The 25,117-nt window shown below is 35.5% G+C and overlaps 1 protein-coding gene across 1 annotated transcript in view; it reads left to right on the plus strand.

Annotated features, from left to right (window-relative positions):
- LOC140152351 (lysosomal-trafficking regulator-like) overlaps nt 1-25,117 on the plus strand; it is a 134,999-nt gene that overhangs the window by 25,475 nt on the left and 84,407 nt on the right. The window contains 3 exon segments of the mRNA XM_072174655.1: nt 7,442-7,533; nt 8,091-8,310; nt 16,522-16,612. Of these exon segments, the coding sequence (XP_072030756.1) occupies nt 7,442-7,533; nt 8,091-8,310; nt 16,522-16,612 (403 nt within the window).

A 25,117-nucleotide genomic window follows, 5' to 3' on the forward strand; every position in this document is an offset into this window, starting at 1 on the left:
TTAAAACATTTTAAGGGCCCCCCTTTTTGCATCAGGCCCCCTTAACAAGTGTTTGTGAATGGTCCCTTAGGATGAACAAGTATGGTGAGTGAGTGATAGTAAAGAAAGGGCATGTGGAGGAGGGGCCGATGCTGGAGGGGGGGGGGGTATACATTGTAGATCCTCAAAAACAAACAAACATAGAACCATTAACACATAAACCATACCCTATCAGAACCACCCACACACACACCCACCCGTTGTCTGAACTCCGAAGCAATACATGCGATTGCAGAGTGGTCCACCACTGTTTAAATGTGAAATGTCATGTGTGTGTCCTCGTTTATACGCACATACACCCATACAATGTTATTGTCAGTCTTTATAGTGTGTAGATATGTATGTGAAATGTTTGTGTGCACACATGATGATTGCAAAGTGGCTACCATCATGACAACTCTCATCGTCTCACGGCTTTTAATTTCTTTCTAAAAGCCAGCATGAATATTTGATATTTGTAAAAATGCCATGTGTTTCAGAGCAAAGGAAGCATGTCAGACCTTGGGAATGCATTTCATATTCCAAATGAGTGGGGTTTTGTGCAACGTAAGGCTGCATCTATGTATAAGACAGCATTCACTCTGTAAATCTTTATAATGGTAGGACATTCATCACACATTAATTAGTTCAAGTTAATTAGTACATATATTTAATTGGCTGTTTTGAAAAGTGTGTTCTGTATTATATTCAGTACAAAGCTGTGATAAAAGTGAGTAGGTGGGGAAAAAAGCTGACATGTGAAACCTTTCATTTTAAAGAACAAGAGTGAAAGCATGAAGAAAACTCATCCAGCCTCTTACATTGAAATAATAATTATCTCCAATATGTGACTGTACAGCACGAATGAGCCGTAAATTCCCTAAAAAATTGTATTCTGTGTTGCAGTGTAAAATGTGTACGAAGGTCGTATTCATCGGTAACTTAAGCTGGCGCGACATCTATCTCATTTTGATAGTCAAACACCAATCAATAATCCTATTGTTGAAGTGGATAATAAGCTCCTACCTTAGATGGCTATAGAAATTTTAATAGCTCTGGTCTTTGTTTGCTTTGGCTAAATCCTGTTCAACTGGTGGGTTACCAGGCATTGTATTTTGATAGGTATGTATAACCAACAATTGACAATGAGAGAACTTTCTTAAACCTTGTTGACTTGGGGGTGATTTGAAATGACCGCCAATTATGACTGTTTGATATTTATTGCCAGCAATGTGGAAAAAGAGACATCTAAATGAAAAAAGCTACAATTTTGTTGAAGGAGCAAAGTTTAACAAACCATAACCCAGCTTCTGGATATCGTTTGAAGTCAAATGATATACCATTTTAAAGCTTATGATGTATATTTTCTAAACACGAAATAAAACAAAATTGACCGGGGGAGGAATTTACGGCTCATTCGCCGTGAACAGTCACATATGTTTAGTTTTGGTACTACACCCCTGGCCAATTTTGTGCCTATTTTTGCATTTTTCTCAAAAATTATAGCGCATGGGTGACAGGTAAGATATGTATATTATAGGGGCAAAGACAACAACTACTGCACTGAAAATTCAGCAACTCAAGGCAAGTAGTTATTGATTTATTGATTAAATATTGGTTTTCCCTCATTTTCCAGTGCAGTAGTTGCAGTCCTTGCCCCTATAATATACATATTTTACTTGTCACCAATGCGTTATAATTTTTGAGAAAAATGCAATAATAGGCACAAAATTGGGCAGGGGTGTAGTACCCCCTTAAAGTTGCTGGAGTGACTAGAAATCATTCCTGGAAAAAATGGGGAAATGTGGTAATCTGTAGGGAAATTATGCTTTTTTTTTGGATGAAGAAATACATAAGAAATGGTGGGAAATCCTGGTTACAGTGATATGTTGGAAGGAAATTTGTCTACATTTGTGGGAAATGAACATTTTTCCAGGCCTGTGCTGTGGAAATGTTTGATGTTAAACATTGTCCAATAGATCGCAAGTCACATGATTTCAGGGCTTATAGTAATTAATGTTTAATGGTCATTTTTCTTCAAGTTCAAGAGGGAAAATCAGATGACAAATTTAGGTTTTAGGGTCTATGATATGGGCATAATTTAATGCATAATATTGAGCAATGTATGGTACCCTATTTGGCCTGGTAAATATGTAATGTAATAATCTGTGATGATCTTCATATGGCATTGTCTTTTTTAAAGACAGTTCTTGTCAAGTTTCATTCTTCAGTGAATAAATCTCAAATAATTATGTTTTGATTTTGGTTCTGCACCACTGGTTTTCTACTCAGTGAAGTTATCAGTGCTTCCTTTATGGGTGTTTTAAAATTAAAAAGTCTTCCAAATTCCAATTATTAACATTCAATCATTTATTCGGATTCCATTGCAAAGAATGATGTAATGAATTATGGATCAGGCAGGTATGGTATTGATCTTCACCATTGTATGATTTCACTAAATATGTCAAAAATATAATTTTAATTTCTTTGCATAAATTGCATTGAGTTCAAAATGTAAAATGCTATTGCCTACAGATAAATAACAAATACTAAATATTCCCATTGCTGTGAACAAACCTTGTAAATAATAGAATTACTAAGGTGATGGTTAAATGATAATTACCGTACTTGTTACTTATTTGCAAAGTAAAGTTTCATGTCATCAATATGTATTCAGAATAGGATACTAACATGTCTGGTACCTGTATCGTAGAGAAGTACAAGAAGAAATTACCAAAATAATTGAATTATATCTAGACATTCATAATCCATACTGATACCTGTGACACCACAGACAGACAAAGATGCGTAGGTGAGTTGTATACAACCTGGCATGATTTCATGATGCTGCATACCTCCGTAGTTAATGCCCAAATGTCAAAACTATTAGCTTCTAGTATTAGCAGATTCTCACCCAATAAGTGAGGATGGTTTAATTTTGCTGGTGATATAATGTATGCTATAACCTGATTTTAGTAAAACATAATAATATGAGACATCGCTAGGAAGACTTCTGACATGGGCAATTTCAAAGGATCCATATATCCCCTAAAGTCAGGATTTTTCAGAATTCTAAGTATCAAAAAGTAACATAAACAATCAATATAAGAAGCACATAAGTTAAGCAATGATCTTGTTTTTACAAATTGCAAGTGGTTGAAACTTCCTCATTGTTCTGGTCATATTGTCTATAAATCTCCCTTTTCTTGGATTTAGAAGCTGAGGTGTCGTCAGTATCATCGCATCCACCCAAAAAGAAATTGGGAATTGAAATTGCTTCGCCATTTTCTTTTCTCAAGCATGTGGCAGACAACGTCTCAGCCTGGCATGTCGCGACTCCCAATCCGCAGTTCCAAACAAGCATATTGTGTGAAAGCAATGTGCAATGGGTATGGAAATACATGTAATTCACCGATAAAAAAGTTTCGGGGAACTTCCCTTCTCAAAGGCCAAATTAGTAACACAATAACGAAGACACAGTATGAGTACGGACTGTGAAAGAAATCTGAACACTACATGTATACATGCAGTGATGCAGCTGTGTGAAAGTGAAATGCAAAGAGACCAGAATTCAGTGATGGAATACTGCATACATGTAACATTCATTTAAGGGCGTACTACACCCATACTGGTTTGATTGGTCTAAATAAATATTTTTTCATTTATAGCTAGGCGATATATGCACGGATCATGTGAAATAAAAAAAAATATGAAAAAAAGAAGAAAAAAGTGCTTTTAAACAATTGTAGTAAGTCATTTTAGCCCTATATATATTTTGTTTACTGTATCCTAGTTACTCAGATCGTGTTTCATAACAAACCATGATTTATTCTATTCAGCATGTTCAAGTAGGGTACATGAATAGAATACATTAAATCCTTTGTTATACTCTCTATAGAAAATCTAGTGGTGCATGCAAAATATATAAACACTTACACAATGGATGTATAGTCATTAGTCAATAATATTATAATGTGTTGTTAGGAGAAGAAAAGGCTATTAGGTCACCGTATGTCAGGTTATAGGTCAATTGGTTCAGGTCAAATTTAAGCATCAATTTTGAATACACATGTGAGAGTTTGTGATATCATAATGAGGAATAATTTTGATATTCTGTCTTTAACTGGATATATATCGAGAAGTGCAAGGTGGATATACTAATATACCTTGGGATGTAAATGGTGAGTACAATTTAGAATGCCTAGTTGAGACGGATTTCACAAATAAATATAAAATAGTTACCAAAATCACAAACGTTAAGCTTACGGAAAACTACCCAATATGGTGGTATACACCTATCCGACTTCGCCATTACTGCGGTGTCCCCGATGTAAAACTGCGGTGTCCCGAGGTCGGGGGTTCCATCCATTATTTATTGTGTGCTATACAGAATTGTACCGGGAATTGTACACAACAGTGATATTCAATACACAATCATGAGTATTGAATTACGAATTAAATCTCCCGCTCTGGTACATCTGTGTTGCCGTCAATAGAGGGCCAAATACAGTAAACGCTTCTCGGATTGGTGTATAGGTGACAAGAAATACAATTTTTTTCAACATTGCTGTAGTATGGTTGTGGTAACCTGTTACCTGTGAGCTTAATTAAGTTTCAGTGAAATAATGTCGCAAGTTAAAAATACAAAATATAGCTCAACATTGAAAATAGAAGCATTTTAACCAGTTCCTTTTTTGATAGTTGTGGAGCACCAAGTTCATGAAGTCATAAAAGAAATCAGGAACCACTTATTCCCATTTTACATATCAACTTTATTTCCCTAACGTGTTAGCAACACATATCCAAAATTTTAACGAAATCCGTTGATAGTAAGCTTTCCAAAATGAAGTGAATTTAAATCATCAGTGATGTACCACCTTTTGGCTTCTACTTTTAAAAGCATGTAAGCTACGTTGATACCGATGCCACCAATAAAACGAGAAGATTTGCCCTTCATTTTGCATACCACTTTGTCCAATTTTTTTTGTAATTTCTTCACAAAATGCAAAAAATGCAAAAAAAATCAATGGGTGTAGTACCCCCTTAAGTGTTATAAAATAGCTTATTATATCGAACAATTACTTTTTCTATTATTGGGCGATTTTAACTAATTGGGAGAAATTGGGATATATTTTTGGAATTTTGATGAGTAATCAGAGGACAACATTTCAGATACTCAGGGTGAATAAAGTAATGGCGTTTGACGGATAACCACAGTGAATTTCTGGTCATCCGCAGGCAGTTTTATATTTGTCTAAATTAGAAACTGCTAATAAAATATAAATTGAGACCTTTTCTCACAAAATGAGTGGAAAGTCACCAGGGAAGAAAAGGAAATACGGTTCATTGAATGGCTGTGTAGTGCCAGCAAAAATAGAAAATTAAAGAATTTTTATTTAAAATATTGACTTTTGGACACCAAGTTAGGGAGCAATCATATCAAGATTTAAACCCTATAATATGAATCGTTTTTCTTGTTTGTCTTCTGTCTTTTTGTATGTTTTGTATATGAGTGAGAGTGATCGTTGTCTTAGTCCATGTCTTTGTCACGTCTGTCTCTCTTTTTTGATTATATGTAATATTGTTCATGATCGTTGGGAACTGATGGCTCATTATGTATGTCTTTTTTCCCTCCACCAGTTCCAAGTACAGGGAATAAAAAAATAAAAAAGATTTAAAGCCTATAATCCAGAGATTATCAATTTGGTCATACCTCATAAAATAAAGATTTGCAACTTCTCTTTTTGTGTGAACTGTCTCAGTTGGTCAACGCTGAGATATCTGTACACAGCAAAGATCAAATCAGTGACCATGGTTGGATAGTTTTATTTACTATTCCAATGTCGCATCACATTCCTGAGTTTGTTATGTTGTACACATGTTAAATTATGAAACATTTCGGTGATTGAACTACTGGTATTTAGAACTTAGCCCCATTCACAAACTGTGACGCCTCTCGAATAGTGAGCGAAGCGAGGTGTACTATTGGTGGAATATCTTGGATCATCATTCATATAGGTATCAGAGTACAGCACAGAGCCTGTGCTTCTATTGCTAGTGAAGGTGTGTGTTCAGAAACTTCAGAAATAATTATATGGGAGATAGGTCCAAATCTGTCCTAATAAGTAACAAACATTATGTAACAGAAATAGAAAGCAAATTTATACTTCTACGCTAGACTCAAATTTGGTACACTCACGTATTTAGGTTTACCGCTACGTATGAATATACATCATTATATTATGTAACAGATTTTGTTCTCCTATTACTAGGATGTTCCATTGAATTGCTCCAATGCATGAAACATCTCAATTGTGACAAACTGTTTTTTTCTCCTTTGTTAAATACTGAATTTTGATTGAAAATCCTCTAAAATTTTAGAAATATTATTTTCTTTATCATAGCCCTTTTGTGGAATACAATTTTGATATTTTTAAATGAGACAAAATATTATTACTAAGACTTGAACCAAGCTATTGGACTAGTATTATAAAATGAATTTCAATTCAATTCAATTCAGATTCAATTCTTATTTCATAAAATCATTTTGAAAATTTGATGCAATTTCAATTCAATTCTTCTCTGGTTTAAATCATTTTGATTCAATTCCAATTCAATGCATTGAAATTAACTGCTAACCAATTTCATTTCCAATTCACAGCATTTGAATTCAATTCATATTCAAATTCAATTCTTATTACCAACACTGATACATTTTAACAGGCATTTGGCTAAAAGCAGTTTAGGGAGAAAGTTTATTCTAACTGATAAGTTGACAATACAGGTGAAATGGCAGAATCAAAATACATGTTGCATGCATTTTCGATTCAATGAATTGAATTGAAATGAACAACAAACACATTTTGATTCAATGCATTGAATTGAAATGAGAGAATAAAAACATTTTGATTCAATGCATTGAATTGAAATGAAAAAACCAAACATTGAATAATGGCCAAAATCAAATTCAATTCAATTCCTATTCCAATGCATAAATTTGAAATAACACTACATTGGACCCAGTTGCATGTCACATGGCGTTAAACTGGGAAAAGATCTGTGCCTGATTTGGCTCTGTTCAAATATTTTGTATTGCATAAGTTGTAACAGATTGTGTAATTCCTATATTGTTAGGTCAAATAATGTGGTGTTTAATTTGTTTGTTCATGTTTTGTATTCAGTAGATACATGTAAATATTACACATACACCTATTTGGAGTCATGGCTGTTTAATTCGGGTTAAATAACCAATGTCCTTCATTGATGGTCATACCACTATCTATCTACTACTGATTATGAACCATGAAGGACAAAGTGTGCATCAACTATTCATGGTTACAAAAACGCTAGACTTGGATCCATGATGACAGAATTTAACTTAACCGAGTCATTCCTTTCTTCCTTCTTGTGTCTCCCCATGCAGGAAAAGCAAGAGCGTTTTGAGGATTTTCTTCACAGCTTTCTAGTGATGTCGGCTAATGTTGCCATTGATAGGGAAGACCTGGTTAATTTCAGGTAAGTTACCAAAATATATGATTTCTGACTGAAAAAACAGACATTTTTGTAGTGTGACCAACCATGAAAGCTTACATGCTGCACACTATTTAATGCCCTGCATGCTGGCCATAGGCTTCATCGTAAAAAGTTTTGAGATGTTTCTAAAAATATCAAGAGCTATCTCAAAAACCACTGAACCAATACTAGTCTTGTTTGTACTCATTTTAATGCATTTTTCATGCCGGTTCCAAATATGATTATGAAAATATACAATTCTGACATTTTTTGAATTTTTAAAGAAAATTTGAAACTTTTCATCTGCAGTCGACATCCCCGTGGAAAGGGTTAATAATTTGATGAAGATTTTAACTAAAACTGATACAAATTGCATCAGAAAAGTATCTGGGTCAAGCTTGTACCCAGCAAAGTTAATGCACAGAAAATTTTTAAGTCTACAGATTACTAGGTAATTTGCAATCAAACAGTTGCAGCAAATTTTTGGGACAAAAATCAAACCATCCTAAATAGTATTGAATGTATTGCCAATCATATATTTGCCTTTGTTTCTATTTTAGCAATGACATCCACAGTGTGTTCAACATCCTCGTCCGCAAGTTTATGTCTGATGTGCAGGACTTAGCCCCATCTCATCCTACTGGTAGTAATGGGGGTGATGGCACTGATGTGGAGGATGGAGATGTAGGAGGAGCAGGAAGTATGAGTCCCTTGATGGATTATCTTATTCATGGTAGAGGATGGCTGATACTCAATGCAATGAATGCACTAGCGGGTCAGGTCAGTGGACACAAATTAATTACTAAGGCCACCGAAAAAAATACTCTGTTTTACGGGCCCGACTGAACCAGATTTTGTACTTTTTGCTAAAACTATGTAAAATCTTATGTTTTGCTGCCAAAATTTATTGATTTTGAATGAAAATCTTTAGAAAAAATTTGGAACATTTTCAAAATGTGTTTACAAAAAAAATCATATTTTTGGCTTCCGGTGATATTTTAGGGTCATTTTAGCATCCAGGGGAAAAAAATCCTTACGGACAGACTCTGTAGTACTTGAAAAGTCCATCCGCCCGTAAAACAGCTTTTTTGGGGGGTCGCCTTATTAGAACTTTTGTATTTTAATTTTGCTTCATATGCTGTCAAAGTGTAAAATTTTTAATATTACCACTAAGTTTAATGCACTTGAATGTCGTGCCGAATGATGTCTGATAATCTGACTATATTTCTAAAATTTAAGTGCAGAACAGTTAGCCTGGCTTCGGCCGAATGTTATAAATAAATAAATAAATAACATTGTGAATAGGGCGTCATAATGCACATTATTTAATGTATTACAGGCGAAGCAATTTACACAATCAGACAAACTGAACTTTTCTAATGTTAAAAGAAAATATGCAGTTATTAATTTGTTAAAATTGTTGAAAATGGATTTCCAATGTTCCTCAAATAATATCATTTCACAAGGCCATTTTATTGTCAATCCCACACTATTTGTAATACAAGGACAACCATGCAATTTTGTCTTAATTAAGACATTAAATCCACCCTGGAATCCTCATGAAAACTGACAATATAGAGTGAGGATTCTTTTTTTACCCCATTATTTTGGCTTAAAATGACCAGAAAACCTGCCTGACAGTTGTTAAAATATTATTTCATAATAATTGGCAGAGAGTAAATTTAGATTTGACTGAAATTGGTTATTATGGCTTTAAGTCACATAGGCCTACATACCATCTTGAGTGTTGGTGTGCATTTTGCAGTTTTAAATGTTTGCATTTCAATCTTCAGTGATGACAGTGTTACAATTGATTAAAGCACATTTATAAACAATCGGCAATGCAGCATTTGCTGCAATCATACACATGTTGTTGAAAGCACGGCTCACATTTTCTGCCTTTTGGTTCAATATTTTTAATATCTGTAATATTATTCATGGAGAAAATCAGGAAATAACCTTTCCACTACTGCTGGTATTCTTATTTTCAGCATGAATAATTTGGATGGTATTTTCCCTGCTATTTTTGTTTGCTATATCCTGTGATGCAAATACAATTAAATTAAATTTCTCCAGATAAGGCCATACTAATATAATTGTTTGTCTCAAAGCTGTTGAGAAATTTAAATGTTAAACCAGAATGCGGTTTTATTTTGAATTATTTCATTTGTTTTTTGTAAGTTTGACTATAGAGGTGATATGTGTATCAACAAATGTATGCTGTATATTGGAGTTGGAAAGGAGACAAAGGAGGCATTTTTGAAAATTGAGTTACTGTAATTATTACATTACACAGACAATAGGCTATCGTTTACTGAAAACACCAAAGGTCTAGCATACTTGGTTCTTAAGTTATGAAGTTTTTTAATGTCTATTTTCTTATGTATTTGATTGTTTTTTACTCCATATTTTTACCTTTATCTCAGTTTCAAATTTGCCGCCTTTGACCCCCCATGGACCTGATTGTGTCACATATTAATTTTTATGACACATTGTATTTTGCTGACAATCCAATGCTTTTGCCGACAACAAACACTTCTTGTCAATAAATCTTAAGAATTGGGGGTGTCATACCCCCTTGCAACGGCCCTTTCTGCAAGGTTATGTTAAAAGCTGCAGAAGATGTGTGTTTTTGCACTTGAACAATAGTATTTTTAACATTGCTCTATATTGGTAGCCTTGTGTGCACTATATAGTTATTTTTGGCGTAATTTCAGTGTAATGCTTACTCTCATCATGCAACTTATGCTTGGAGATGTAACTCAAGTGATATAAGAATAATTGGTTCAATGTAAGCTGATAACATTGTTCACTCCCAAACCACCACAGTGCAATTTTGTATGATCATCTATTTAATCAAACCATGTTTTAGCTGTCCAATATTGAAGTGAAAATATGACCTTTCAAGTGATAACCAAAATGTCACATTCAATTGTGTTGTAAATTTGTGAAAATGTGGAGGTACGTGTAAAGCTGACAAAATGGATAAGCAAGAGTCCCGTATTTTTGCAGATTTCGCACATCGCCAAAGATGCCATATTATAGAATTACATTGTACCTGTCAAGATGTTGTGAAGAAAACAACTCACACAATTCTATATGCAAAAATTATGGCTTTTATTAAATTGTCATGTGATCAAGCCAAAATCAGCCGGGTTTCGGAAATAATGATTTTGAGATATAGTCAAACAAAGGAAATAATTTCTTCTCTTTCCTAGTATTGTTTTTGAAACCCTTCAACTGCTCACATCTTTGGAACAATTAGTCCAATTTAAATGGGGTTTTCTGCTAAATGTTGCTTTGCAAAATTAATGCTTTGTACGTCAAAGTAGAAAAATGAAAATTGAAATATCCGACTTCAGACTGATTTTGCTTGATCACCGTGTGTTTACTACACTGGTTTACTTCAGCTAGGTGTGTTTACATTGTAAATGGGCCAATTGATAGTGATATAAAGCCATCTCCATACATTGTATGAATTGTCTTACTTTTAGGCAAAAGGTTGTTTACTGGGTTACTTAAAATGTCCCTTTAATTCTGACCATTAATGATTGGCTTCTAGTTTCCTGAAGTACCGGAAAGTTTATCTGCACACAGCAACATGATTGCGTATAATCTGGTTCAAGGAAACAAAAAGTAGGTATCAAGTGCATGCAGTCTAATTTGCAGTGAAAGTAAAAGAAATGATCAAAGAAGTTACAAAAGTACTGTCAAAGTAGAGATTTTTACGGAAGATTAACCCCCTGGACACTACTGGTCATCTAACAGCATTTCTGATTGGTTGATAACTTGAAATGCTCATTTCAATTGCCAACTATGACTAGGCTTTAAACTATTTATGGTCAAAATTGCATTTGCAGATGATCTTGATTGGTTCAAAATTGGACACAATATTCATTTTGGCCAATCAGCAGGTAGTTCTCATGTGGTTAATTTGTACACTTTACATGCTCATCACAGCTACCGTAAAAATAGAAATGCACAAATATGTTCTGTTATGGATCTATGTACAAAAAAATTACAAATTTAAGGACAAGCAATGTAGTTAAAAATTGGAATGTGTGAAAAATTTCATGTGCGGAAATAACCACTTTTACAGCAATTGTTTGGGAAGTGGATTTGGTTTGTGTTTTTTGGGTGCATGTTAAATTCATGTTAAATTCATGATGAAAAATGATGTGATTATGATTTGTAGATGCCTTGTACATAAAGGCCAAGGGTAGCGGTCACTTTAGAGGTGGCTGCATTCAGGGTTAAACCATGGACCATATAATAGAATTCGGTCCCTGGTTAAACATACATATTGAGTGATTCACCCCTAAATTCTGTGATTTCATAGAATCTGTACAAAATATCCCTTGAAATCAAAAGCATTTAATAGAAAATTCTCATTGTACATAATTATTGATTTGTCAAGGAAAGTACCACAAGTGAAGGAAGTTTGGTCATTATTTATAGTTGCTATGGTGATACCAATGTTTATTTTTGTGAAAGCAAATTTTTGTGAAGCATGTAAGCAGCAACTGATCTGCAAACAATAGGTGGCTTAGTTTCATTATAAGCAGGCTGCTAATGATCTTTGACAGCTAAATGAAAAATATTATTTTGTCATTCAAAGTAGGCTTTCACATTTCACCAGCCAATAGTGAGGCGAAGGAGCATTCCGATTTCAATGTCACCAGCAGTGTCTGCTGCCCTCTAGTGTAAGCCATGGAAGTATGTTAAACACAATCCCCAGGGTCTTATTGGTGGTTAGGTGCACAGGGCAGAGGCTGGTAGTATTTTCAGCAGTGGCTGCGCCACAGGGGGGGGGCATGGGGAAAATGCCCCCTGTCAGAACTCTTGCCCCCCTGTTACCCCCCTCCCCAGTAAAAACCCAAAATTACGAATATTTCCACTGATTTTCAGATTTTAGCTATTTATGGGTCACAGAATTCAGAAGAATTTTGCAAAAGTTTCTCCAAGAATCTGGAAAGGTGCTATTTTTTAATGCAAAATTTGCAAAACTTTTTCAATTTTGGCAAATATTATTAGGCTTCATTGTGCAAAGTCCTAAAATTAGTCAGTAGTTATTTAGTGACCTTTAGTGATCACTGGACTGATGTCATCATCTCATGTACTATTTAGATGTTTGTTCTACCTTGCATTGTGTAGTGCAAGGACCATGTGTTCTATTATCGCAAAATTTATGTTTAAATAAACAAACGGGTGATCTGCAAATTTACTTGTTTTTTATGCAAAGTGCCACTTTAAAATCAAGGGCAAGCCACTATCTTTTATATAAGCGAGTGACCTACTACATGTGGTTCAGGGCAAAACCAGATGTAACAGGGATTCAGGGGGTAAAGTTATAAGCCTTTTTAATGTGACTCTGAAGTAAATTCAAGTAAATTCAATTCAAGAAACATTTATTTCACAACTTCAAAAATACATAGTATAAATGACAAATGCCATAATTTTCAAACCAATTACATACAAAGCAAAGTAGTGTATCCGATCACAAGCCCACTGATGACAGTCAAATGCGATCACGTTAGAACAAACAACCTATTAACCCTAACTCTACCAGTGGTTTTTTGCTATCGGAAGGGAAAGAAGAAACGAAAAAGGAGAGAAGATGAGGAGAAAAGTCACTTGGCACCCCCGGGATTCGAGCCTGGGACCCCTCGCATGCCACGCAGAAGATCCACAGCATGTAGCCACACAGGTGACGTTGGCCCGACCAACGATTCCCTGGGTATATATGACTTGGGCTGATTAAGCGTCATCAAGTCCTGTGGAATGCATGCACGCAGAGTGGTTTTAATAGTGAGCTTTAGTGAGACCTAGTTGGGTTAGGGTTAAAGGCAAGAGACAGGACAAAAATGGGCCTGAGACAAGATTAAGAGGGGCATCAATAAAAAACCTAAAATAAAGTTGTGGGGCAACACGCGTGGAGCAATTGTCTTTTTTGTTCATGCAATTTCTAGTTGAATATATAATGCAATTTAGATTTTGCTAGGAATTTTTAAATTGTTTATTAGATTAGATTTTATTTCAATTCCAGTTTAGGACCTGGCATACGCTGCCGATGCCAGTAGCACGTACACAGCTATTTGCGCTAGAATAAATAGTATGTTGTATATTTAAATACCACATTAGGCCAAGGAAAGTCGATTTTGAGTTTCCCGTCACCTGCCCTCACTTCATTTTCTGACCCTCACTTGAATTCATTATTGTGATTTTCCAAAAAATACCGATAAAAACTGGTTATATTTGCAAAAAAAATTATGAATATCCCTTTATTTTTTGTGGAAAAATCAAAATCAAAACATGCATTTTGCTGTCAACCTTGCAGACTCTTTTTAATATACTTTTGAATCTCATTTGGGCTAAACATCCATCTTCAAGTGAGTGTTAGTCATATAATGAAAGGCAGAAAAATAATGAATAATGAAAAAGTTACCTCACTTGTTTTCAGAAATTATGTGACGGGAAACTAAAAATTGACTGTTAGGGGCCTTATACCTTCATTCATTCATGTGGGAAAATACCCATACTTTCACTCTAAACAATATCTGGCAAAAGTTCAACAAACTGTTTCCATTTCATCAGCAGGTGCCATTATTTCCTTTGGAAAATACCCAGTTCAGGAGTGCAAAGGTAAATCCTGTTGTTTAGCATGTTGAGCAACCAAAGCAAAATCCTTTTTTAACTTGGCTTGGTTTGACATGGTTTACACTTTTATGTTTTATGGCTCAATAATAAAGGTATGTAGGATAGGAACCAGGGTAGAAATTGAACTTAGTTGAGCTATAGATAGGGACATGCAACATTTGTTGCTACCTGTGACATGTGTGCAACTTCAAGCTATACAGCTACATTTTACCTACCTGTTGTTGCCATGCCTGTTGTGGAAGTTGTAACATACTTTTGTTTTCTCTGTCAACTATCACTGATCATGTGTGGTGTGTTGACAATGTCACTCATGTTCTCTGGACATTTTAGGTGGATAGTTCAAATATAGGAAACAGGATTCGCTCCGATTTGGCAGGTGATTCATCAACAAGTGTTTTGTTTGGATTTTTCAGTTTTCTTTTCTGATAACTTTATCGGTATGTTTTCAGGTAACCTCGTTTGTGTGTCATATTGTGTATGTGTGCAGTGGCGGCGCCACAAAGGGCATGGGATGCAAACGCCTCCCAGTCAGAACTTCTTTCCCCAGTTGCCCCCGAAAAAAAACTTCACTTTTTGCAGCAATTTTCCGCAAAATTTATTGATTTCGTCCACCCTGAAACTCACTTTTCCGCCCCCAATGCCCCAAAAGAAAATTCATGATGTCGCTACTGTGTTAGTGATGTGGGGGTGTATGTGTGTGGTGGGGGGTGAGTATAGCCTAAAAAGTGCGTCCCCTTATTGTTGATATAAAATCAGTCCCTTGTTAAATGATAGGTGAAAATGGTATGTAATTTGTGTAAAATGGGGTCAGCGTCCCAGGTTGGGCACAGAAAATGAAAACAAAAACACAACCCCATTTGCCGGTACAGTGCAGGGTCCCTGTTTGCCAGCAAACACATGTAGGGGCGTGTGTGTGTGTGGGGGGGGGGTCAGTATATATGTCAGTATGTTTTTAACACAGAGGAGAGAGAAACAGAGAAAGTACCACCAGGGGAGTGTGGGTGCATGGTAGAGGGTGGATGCATCTTATACATTCAGATGGTTTGAAGTGTACCAGGGAGGGGGGCTGTGAGGGGAGGGGGCTGAGTGCAGCTGTAATGTGCCTAAAATAGGCGGATTTTGCATGATTTTGTTCAGAAGGGCCGAAGCCTGCAAAGTCATCCCTGGGCATACCGCTGGTGTATGTCAGTATGTTTGTACCATCACCCGCTGCCATACTGAAATATTATTATTGACGCTAGAATGCTATTGACGTCAGAACCATGATTCTCTAAAAAGTTAATGGCTCATAGAAGTAGTACACATATTATTTTGCCCACTGATAACAGTTTTTATTTTGTAAAAGGTACAGTTCTATGTACATGTGTACAGTAGTATAGTGTACATATATTTGCTTCACATTATTCATATGTTATTTTATTACCTGAGTGATATAGAGTTATGTACTAACAATTGCTGGGTTATTTATTCAGTTCCAGTTGAGTAAACATCAATATATTCATCATACATTTGTATAGCAACCAATTCATTGCCAAATACAATGATCCCCGCATATGATCCCCATCAAAATAGGTAAATATCGCAAATTTAAAAAAAAATTATTGCCATATTTCTCTTTACCACAATTAAAAATGTAATGTTTCCTGGAATTTTGTGTCTTTTTTTTTCCCACCTCTTCCATGTAATCATCAGAGGTGACATAGTTTGAAATATAATCTTATATTAAACAGAATCACAGTTGATCTTGCCAAAGAACACACTGTTATACACATGAATGAATATTAAAGCACAACATACGTGTAGTAGTGAATGTGTCTCAAACTTGGTATGGTAGATTGCTTTTGAGAGCAGGTACAGGTGTGGAAAAATTTGTGAAAGATACCCAACTCCATACATAAACATTTCCTTCCAAATGCCAAAATATCCATGGAAGAGCATCCTGATTTCCTCGGGTATGTGCAGGTGATATAGATGGTGGTTTGTGTTATGTAATCACATATTTGTGAACACACCTTGGCTTTCTTTCTTCAAGTAGATGCCGTATCCTATAGACCACTTGACATCATTGTTTATCAACAAAGGGGAGGGACTGGTCTATCGATATGCTTGAACGAACCGCTACACTGTTCAATGGCTTTCTTGTACTATATGAAATGTGGTGGGTGATTAAAATGCACGTTCCCTGCGCAAACTACGCTGCGTACGCACACTGCAGGGCAAAGAACAATGGAAATTGCCATAATTTGCGCGCACACCGCCGGGCAATGATGTCACATGTCAAGTGATCTATATGCAACTTAATCCAATAATTTATTACTTCTTTATCTCTTACAGGCATTGTCATACAGTAATGAGTTTGTGCTGCTGTTGGTGACATTAATGCAAGAAGCTTTCCAGCTGCCACTGCAAGCAGATTCAGATAAAGGTAAGTGTAGTCACCAAATTGGGGTAGTCCATTCAAAATCCACACTCCCCCTATGGAAGAATTTTTAAACCTCTTCCACAAGGGGAGTGTGAATTTGAAATAAAATTAGCACACTCCCTCTGTGGAAGATTCAGGTTGAATCTTTCTTAGAGAGTGTATGAATGGAGCTGCTAACATGTTCATTCCATTTGAAATTCATACTCCCCCTGTGGAAGATACTTCAGAAATTGTCCACAGGGGGAGTTTGGATTTCAATTGGAATAGCCCAGTGACATAGTAAGTGATGTAACCAGGAGAATCAAGTTGGTGGAGCCCAAATGACTTTGCATTAGGCCAAAAAAAAATTGTTGTTGCCCTCAATCGACTGAGGTCAAATTAGTAAAAACTGTCATGTGGGCATAAAACTTGGTGGGTACAGTCACCATCAGCCAGGTAATCGCTACAGCCGAGTCATCCAGGGGTCATCTGAGGTCAAATTCAGTCTGTCCTTGAGGCTTGAAAGTTTGTATCAACTTTTGAGTGCCACATCACTCCCTTTAATTGGTGGAGGCATCACAGTCGTCGCTGTGCGTCAAAAACCGTGGCATCCGTGAACCGCCGTCCATCTAGTAATTTGGCCTTATGAGGTGCGTGTGGAGAAGGTCAAGATTTTGGACCAACTGAGACATTGAGTTGAGTTTTCACCAACACTACTTCCATTATGGGGTGCCTGTCATTTGCAACCCCATCTCCTGGGTATCAGGCACTCATCAGGGCATAGTGGGGACTTGACCAGTAAAAAGGTCCCCACCGGCCCGGAATTTGTACTGGGCTACGGCGGTGACTCAACAAAGGAACAAGAGCTAGGATCTGGTCAGGGACTTTGACGGGACTTGGGAATGTTACTTGTGGTATTGGGCTGGGAATTGGTTGGAGACTTGCCATTTGAAGATGCCCCTCCCCCCTTGGTAAAATTATCTGTGGTATGTGAGCTGGGACTTTGTCAGGGCGTCGCCATATGAAGATGCCCTGCCCTGCGTGGAAGTCAGCTGGGGCCTAGAGTGAATTTTGAATCTGCAATCAAATGCTAAATTTATACACAGATATCATCAGTATGCTTATAATGTGAGTTTTCTTTAAATGTGACTTAATAACTGATTTAGTTGCGATATGCAACACTTAGATTTACAAACTGGAGCCAATTCAAGCCCTATTCAGGGAATTGTTCATTTGGAAAATCATAAAAATCATTAAAGACAAAATCGGACATTTTACATCAAACTGGAATAAATTATATACATGTATTTGAATGTGCTAATGGGGGTTGACTTTGCTAATACTGCTTTTTTTTTGCCAAAGTTTATGACTTATCCTTTAATTTTTTAAGCAATTAATACACAATCCTATTTATTTGTTTGCACTTTCATTGCGACCATGCTGAATGAGCCTTTAATTCAGTACAACTTGATCTCTAGTCATGCATGCTGTGCAGTTACTATTTATATAAGGGTATGTCCATATTTGAAACTTGACCTCCAAAATAATGGGAACTTATTTTAAAAGTTGGGCATTGTTACTTTTATCAAAAGTTATGTTAACATATGTTGACTTTTTTGACATTGAAAGATTTTGGATTGAAGGATCTCCATATTTCATAAATTAAGGACATTGAGAAATGCAGAAAGTGAAAATGGAATGACCTATTGAATGAATTCATGCAGAAATAATTGTTGGTCATAATTTTGATTTCTGGTCGGTAGGTAGCTGTTTGCAATTGCAATGGATTGGCAATTATTATAGTGTAGGTGGATTGTGTGGTATTGCAACTATAATGTCAATACTTAAAAAGTTACATGTGGGACAGTCTTTGTTTTTGTTCTCTTCAACTGTGTCATTATGCTGCAACAATAATCAAAATACTTAATTCTTAATGATGAGAGCATACATTTATGGTGTATAATGAATCAGGTACCCTTTTCGTGGGATAATATAATCGCGACCCCCTGGGAGGTACTTAGTACAAATGACCATATGGTGGGGACGTGCCGCAAATATGGGTAGCATTTTTGGCCTTTTGGTATAGCAATGACCCCTTTTTCTAAGCCAATTTTGGTATATATGAATGGGTCCTTTTTTCAAAATATTTTAATTTTTTTTCGAAAAATAGCCTAATTTTGCCTCAATCTAGCCAAAATTTTGAAATTTTCCAAAGAAAATTGGGAAAATTTGTAAAAACTAAGACAAATTGGGTTAAATTTGGCCGAAAATTTGGACTTTTGGTATATCAATGGGTCCAAATTTCTTGAAAATTTGGTATATTTATGGGTCCATTTTCAAATTCTCAGCGGCACACCACTACCAAAATCAAACTTGAGTACCCTTGTCCTAGCCTAAAGCCCGGGGGGGCCACTGGTCATTGACAAGGGGGTATCATGCGTGGCCAAAAAATCACGTAAAAAGGGTCTTTTTTTCACGATCAGGCACTGTACGTCGTATCGTGAATAGGGTGTCAAAAACATGGAAATTAGAGAAAAAGGGTATTTTTTTCACAACAGATTTACGTATTTAGGGTCCGTCCAGACTCCAGTCCTTCATAAGTTTCATGTCCTTCATGTTTATCCCTAGACTTGACTGTGTAGTTCTCAGTTTAGTCTCTTCTTTAAGTCCATAAAGATTGCCGACTAGCGACTTCGCCCAGCTGGCCCTGTTAATATTTTTCCATTAACCCATTCAATGCTACACAACCCTACAACGTTCAATGGTGATGTACACATGCAGTACATTGTACATGCACAGCACGTGTATACTCTGATTTTAAGAGTTTCAATTCTCCTTTATAAAGTCCAAAGTTTCTCATTTCATTTTAAAATATTTTTACTATTATTTGAATTTTCTATCTTGTATTATGGATAAAAATAAAGATTTTCAAGCTAATTTTCATGTTGTATACAATTATTTAACCACAAATATCTACAGTAGAGGATTGATTGATTTGACCTGTGACCTATTATCCACAAAATAAATAAATAATAAAAATTCCTTTAAAAAAGGAATGTGGCGCCCAATGTGAGCTGGACCGGATATGGTGAATTCCATGGTGATTAGATTTGGTATTATAATGATTTTTTTAGGGAAGAGTAGAAGATTATCAAATACGAGAGAAATGATTCATGGAATGAAGCTTTCGTGTCAATTTGCGATTATGTGGGGTGGGAGTTCTGTTTTGGGGGCCGTTGTAGTGAGGATATTGCTTTGGATATTGAATATTGTTGAATTTCGTTATCAGGGCCTAGGGTATATGATGGATAACTAGAAGTAGGGATAACCATCAAAATTTCATGTTGACCCTATTGCTACAAAAGATTGTTTTCTGAGTAGAACTAATCAACAGAAGTATTTTGGTGGTTAAATGGTACAAATCGGTCAAAAACTTTTCTAATTATGAATTATCAAAGTTTCCCATTCTGACCGGTCATTGGAATGAAATAAAATGACAAGGTCCAAAAATAGCAGTTAGGAGCAAAATTGGCATAAGCATATATTTACCTTTATATATTTCTTTATTTTAACATATTTGCAAACATGAAACAAGCATATTGTGAAAGTATCAAAGGGGTTGATTATGAAATGGCACTTAACTAGTCACTGGCATAACTTATTTTTTCAAACCAAGGCATTGAAATCATGCATTTAGAGGACATTTGCCAAAAATCATCAAAGATAGCCGATATGGCACAAAATCAAAATTGCACTAAGTAGGTGAACTTTTTTTTCACAACCAAGAATTTCAATGTTATTGGGTTAAATATGACCAATTAGTATGTGCATGTAAACAAAATCTTAAGTTTTGAAGGTCATTGACTCATTCACAACAATAGAGATTATCCTCATCATGCTCATGTGTATTCCTGTAGTATTCCTCATTCAAACCAAAGTAGCACTCAATACATTATGAGTATATTTGTTCAAACCAATTCAATGCTTGACCTCGGAGTTACCTGCATGACTATCGCGGGCTATTTTGAAACAGTTATGGTTGCACATTCAGGTACTTCTTTTGAAAGTCCTAAACAAGGTATAGCCAGCAGCAAGTTGTAGATGTTATAGGCCTAAATATAAGAAAACGTTTAGGGTTAAGATCAGGTGAACAATACATCGAATGAGCACGAAACTTCACATTTATGTTCAGAAAGGTGTCTTCTTAACATGATTATAAAGGAATATAAAATTCCAAAGGGTAGCTGGTGATTTAATTTGTAACTCGAGATCTACTTGTTCAATTTTTAACCTTTTACAGAGGGTATGATAGAGGTATTACTGGCAACTCTGCCAAATTACAGCTCAGTAGGCCACGTTTTCACCTGATCTTACTGATTTGAATATTTTGTGCCATTCTTGAGCAGTGCTAAACTCAGCCACTGGCAATTAAGCGCACTGTGGCGATGGACCAATTTTGACTCGCACTTACAGAAAAACAAAATAAGTTATGTTGCTGTAATTTGCAAGATAGTTACAAAATATAATTGGCAGTAACTTCCCCAAATTTTACAGAAAAATATTGAAAAATAAAAGAATGAGATCAATTTAGAAATGTATGTGCAAGCAGTGCACAGTTGAGCTCCCTGCATGTCTATGGGAGTGTTCTAATCAAGTTGATGGTTCATTGGTCATCCCTACTAGAAGATATAAATAAGTAAGCTTCCCCCTAGTCATCTATACACTCATTCTTGTCACACGACGAATTTCGACAAAGTCATGTAAACGTAATTTCGTTTTTCACCCGACCTCCGTCCAGAAACAATCCTGAAATGTTGAAAACTTGGGGTCGGGCGCACTCATGCCAGTTTATAAGGTATAGGCTACTCTGTGTCTTTTGTAGCCAACCATGTGGCTAAGAGAGGCTAGGAAATACTTAATACAAAACAATCATACCCTCCTTTCATATCAAACAATACCAAGAAATTGACAGGCCTGTTAAATCAAGGGTAAGATCGATCGTTATTCTTCATGAAACGGGCACAGCCCATTTTTATGTTATTAATTCTGCTAAAAAATAATTAATAAATAACAAAATTACGTCATAATTATGACTTTAAGTCGGCCATAGAACTCTATTTTAAACAGACAAAATAGCCATTGGGGTTTCTTTCACTTTACATTGCTAGGAACCCTTCCCAACAGTTAGGCATATTACAATAAATATTATTTTTGCAAATAAACTTCTGACCTTCAACACAGTCATGTCTTCCAAATTTATTCCTTTCTCTGCTGACCAGGATTGATTTTCGTTAATTAATGTTTTGTTTTTATCAGAGATAGTCACCACAAAGATACTGAGCTGTATTCAAGCACATAAACCATTAGTGATTTCATGTTTGGTCAGTGGTTGTGTTGGTCAACTATAATTAATTGGTGTTGGTTTAAGGATTAGGTGCACTGTGTGCAATCACTATAATATCAATAACCTTAATTAAACAATCATAGTGCAAAATTTGACCTTAATTTGCAAAGTATGAGTTTTTGTACTCACATTTTCAAAGGTCATTCAATGAATGCACAAATGTATTGGGGTTAAAGAACTGTGCCCTGATAGATGAGTATGTTGTAGATTCTTCACACTGTAAACAACTAGTTCATGTGCAAACATGTTCAAAACATACATAATTAGAATGGTCAAATGTCACCGTCTATCGGGTTCTAAGAGGCGGTAAACTGGTTTAAACCATACAAAGGTCACGGGTTATTTGGTGTTTTTATAAGTCCATTAATTTTGTATTTTAAACAAAGAATATACAAACATCATTTTATCCCGTGCATATCAGAAAACAATAATAAAATAAAATCCTAGCATATTGTGGTTTTATTTCTGAGCTGGGCATAATTTTAGCAAAACAATTAAGGAGTAAATCTAGCAAGACTGAAATTAGAAGCCTTTCACAAAGTACATGCCTATATGTGGCGCCCTCTATATGTGGCCCCTCCGTAGAGGGCGCCACAAAAACATGCATGTTATTATCGTCAAAAGCATCATATTTTTGTCAGAATTTTGTCACAATAAGTGATCTTGATTTTATTTAAAAAACAAATTTTAAACTTTTGAATAAATTGTGAAAACATCAAAATGAATATTGAAAGGTCAGGATATGGTGCAGAATTAAAATACGTTTTTGGATTGGTATCAAATTCTGCAGTCATACACGAATCCTGCAAGTCTTGGCTGAACTGATTGAGCACCATGCATCTCAGTCATTATTTACCGACTTATTTTCATCGTAATACTTTATTCAACTTATGAAATAATACCACTATTATTCATCCGATTCCTTCCAGAAGTAGGCCTTAATTGTTGTCATTTTAAGCTTTTAAAATAAATTATTAATATGATGCACTTTTCATCTTTTCGCAATAAGGCCTAGGTCATAAAAAAAAATCTGACCACTATTTCATGATTTTTGTCTCACTTTGAAACATGATTTGTAGGTCTATAATAATATTTGGAGGATGAAGAATTGTCGAAACTTTAATAGGGCCTACAAAAATGATATGAAAACATTTCTTGACCAGTCTTTTTCTCTATTTTCTTTTCTTCATGTTGTTTTTTCTTAGTTAGAGTTTTGTAAATTTTCTTTTCATTTAATTCCCTTAGGCTCTCTGAAACTATAAATCAGCTTAAAATAATGTAACGTTTATTTTGTAATTTTCAAATAGCTCATATTCTGCCCTGGTAGCAGAGCCATTCCGACTTACTATTAAAGAAATCAATGAAAATGGAGCTTCAAGTACTAGTAGGCCTATTACTTGCTTAGGGTGCAGTGTCGAAAATATATGTTTTACTTGCTAAGGGGTAAAAAACGCTAATACTTGTTTAGGGTAGGATATTACACTTGTTATACTTATTTAGGGGTGTATTTTCAGTCGTTGCACATACTTGTTTAGGGTGCTTTTTGAAACTCCATGGCCACGCATGATACCCCCTTGTCAATGACCAGTGGCCCCCCCGGGGCCTAAAGTTTGTCAGCTTATAAATAGGCGAAAAATAAGACCCAAAATAAGATGCGTGACACTGTGTATTGATATAGAATGATGGCGCAGCACTTGCGCTTTTTGTGCGTTGTGTAATGTGTAGCTCAAGCTGGTGCACATTGATGTGAATTTATGTGAGCGTAAGTTTGGACTTTATTGATGCGCGCAGTAACAAAACCTGAATAATTTTCACCTATATATAAGCCGAACAAACTTCAGCACCAGCTGTAAATATCGAAGACCTTGATTTGGTCAGTTCTCAAACAGTCACGCTTACTCCAGTGTTTGGTGATTGCTTTGTACGCTCAATGCAAATATCTATTTGTAAGCAATTATATTTTGATTATAATGACAAAATGTTCATGTAGCTACCTGAGATACACGTAAATAGGTACATTAATTTTATAGTCTTCCACTATATGATTCATTGATAAATATTTGTTTGTCTTTGGCAAACACAACTGTTCAATATCTTGGAAGGGGGTGCTTGCTGAGCCTTTTATTAAATATCTTTTTTATGTTATTTCATTTATTCTTTTTCTCAGCAATTATACAGTCATCTGTTCATTATTTTCCAGATATTTTGGTGTAATTTTGCACTTTTATATGCTCAGGATATTGTCAAATGATTTTTAATATTACCTGAATGGAGAATCCCGTCAGCTGCATTGTACTATTCTATTTGATTATATTTATTGCATTCAACATCAAAAACAAATATCACACTTCAATTGTAAACACTCAGGCATTATTCACATATTTATATTGTTTGGATTGTATCCATTCATTGGGCTATTCCAATTGAAATCCACATTCCCCCTGTAGAAGATTTTGGAAATATGTTCCACACAAGGAGTATGTGTTTCAACCGCATTTGATCAGGGTTAATCATTTTGAAACTCGCACTCCCTCTGTATTATGGCTGTACTTGAGTGAGTATTTCAAATGGAAGTTACCCAATTGTCTATTCTATTTGAAACTCATACTCCCTCCGTGTAAAAGTTTAGCTACATCTTCCACAGGGGTAGTGTAGAATTGAAATGAAATAGCCCATTGGAGGTTAACCATATGTTTATAATTGTGTCCATAATTATATTCATCATTGTGCGAAAAATATACTTGTGTTTTTTGGGAAAAAAAAATTTCTATTCCGACATGCAACTAATTATTGCACGATTATATGGACATTCTGCTTGATCAGTATTTGAAATACATTGTATTCATTATTGTGCAAACATTGGTGTTTATTGCGGTATTTATTTGAGATGCAGGTACATTTTGTACAATCAAAGTTCAGTAATATAATAAATATTGGATGAATGCTGGTACAAGCACCTGCAGGAATGGACTATCAATTATCTGTATTTGAAATAAATGTTTCAAATTGCTACAGATGTATATATTCAGAATCATCTTCATTGGTCAGTTTATCAGATGAGGCCAGAGACTTCATGACCAATAATGGACAGGCATATAAAGAGTTTGGTTTGGTCCTCAAGCCAA

This window comes from Amphiura filiformis, chromosome 5 (assembly GCF_039555335.1).
Source record: "Amphiura filiformis chromosome 5, Afil_fr2py, whole genome shotgun sequence".
Lineage (NCBI taxonomy): Eukaryota > Metazoa > Echinodermata > Ophiuroidea > Amphilepidida > Amphiuridae > Amphiura > Amphiura filiformis.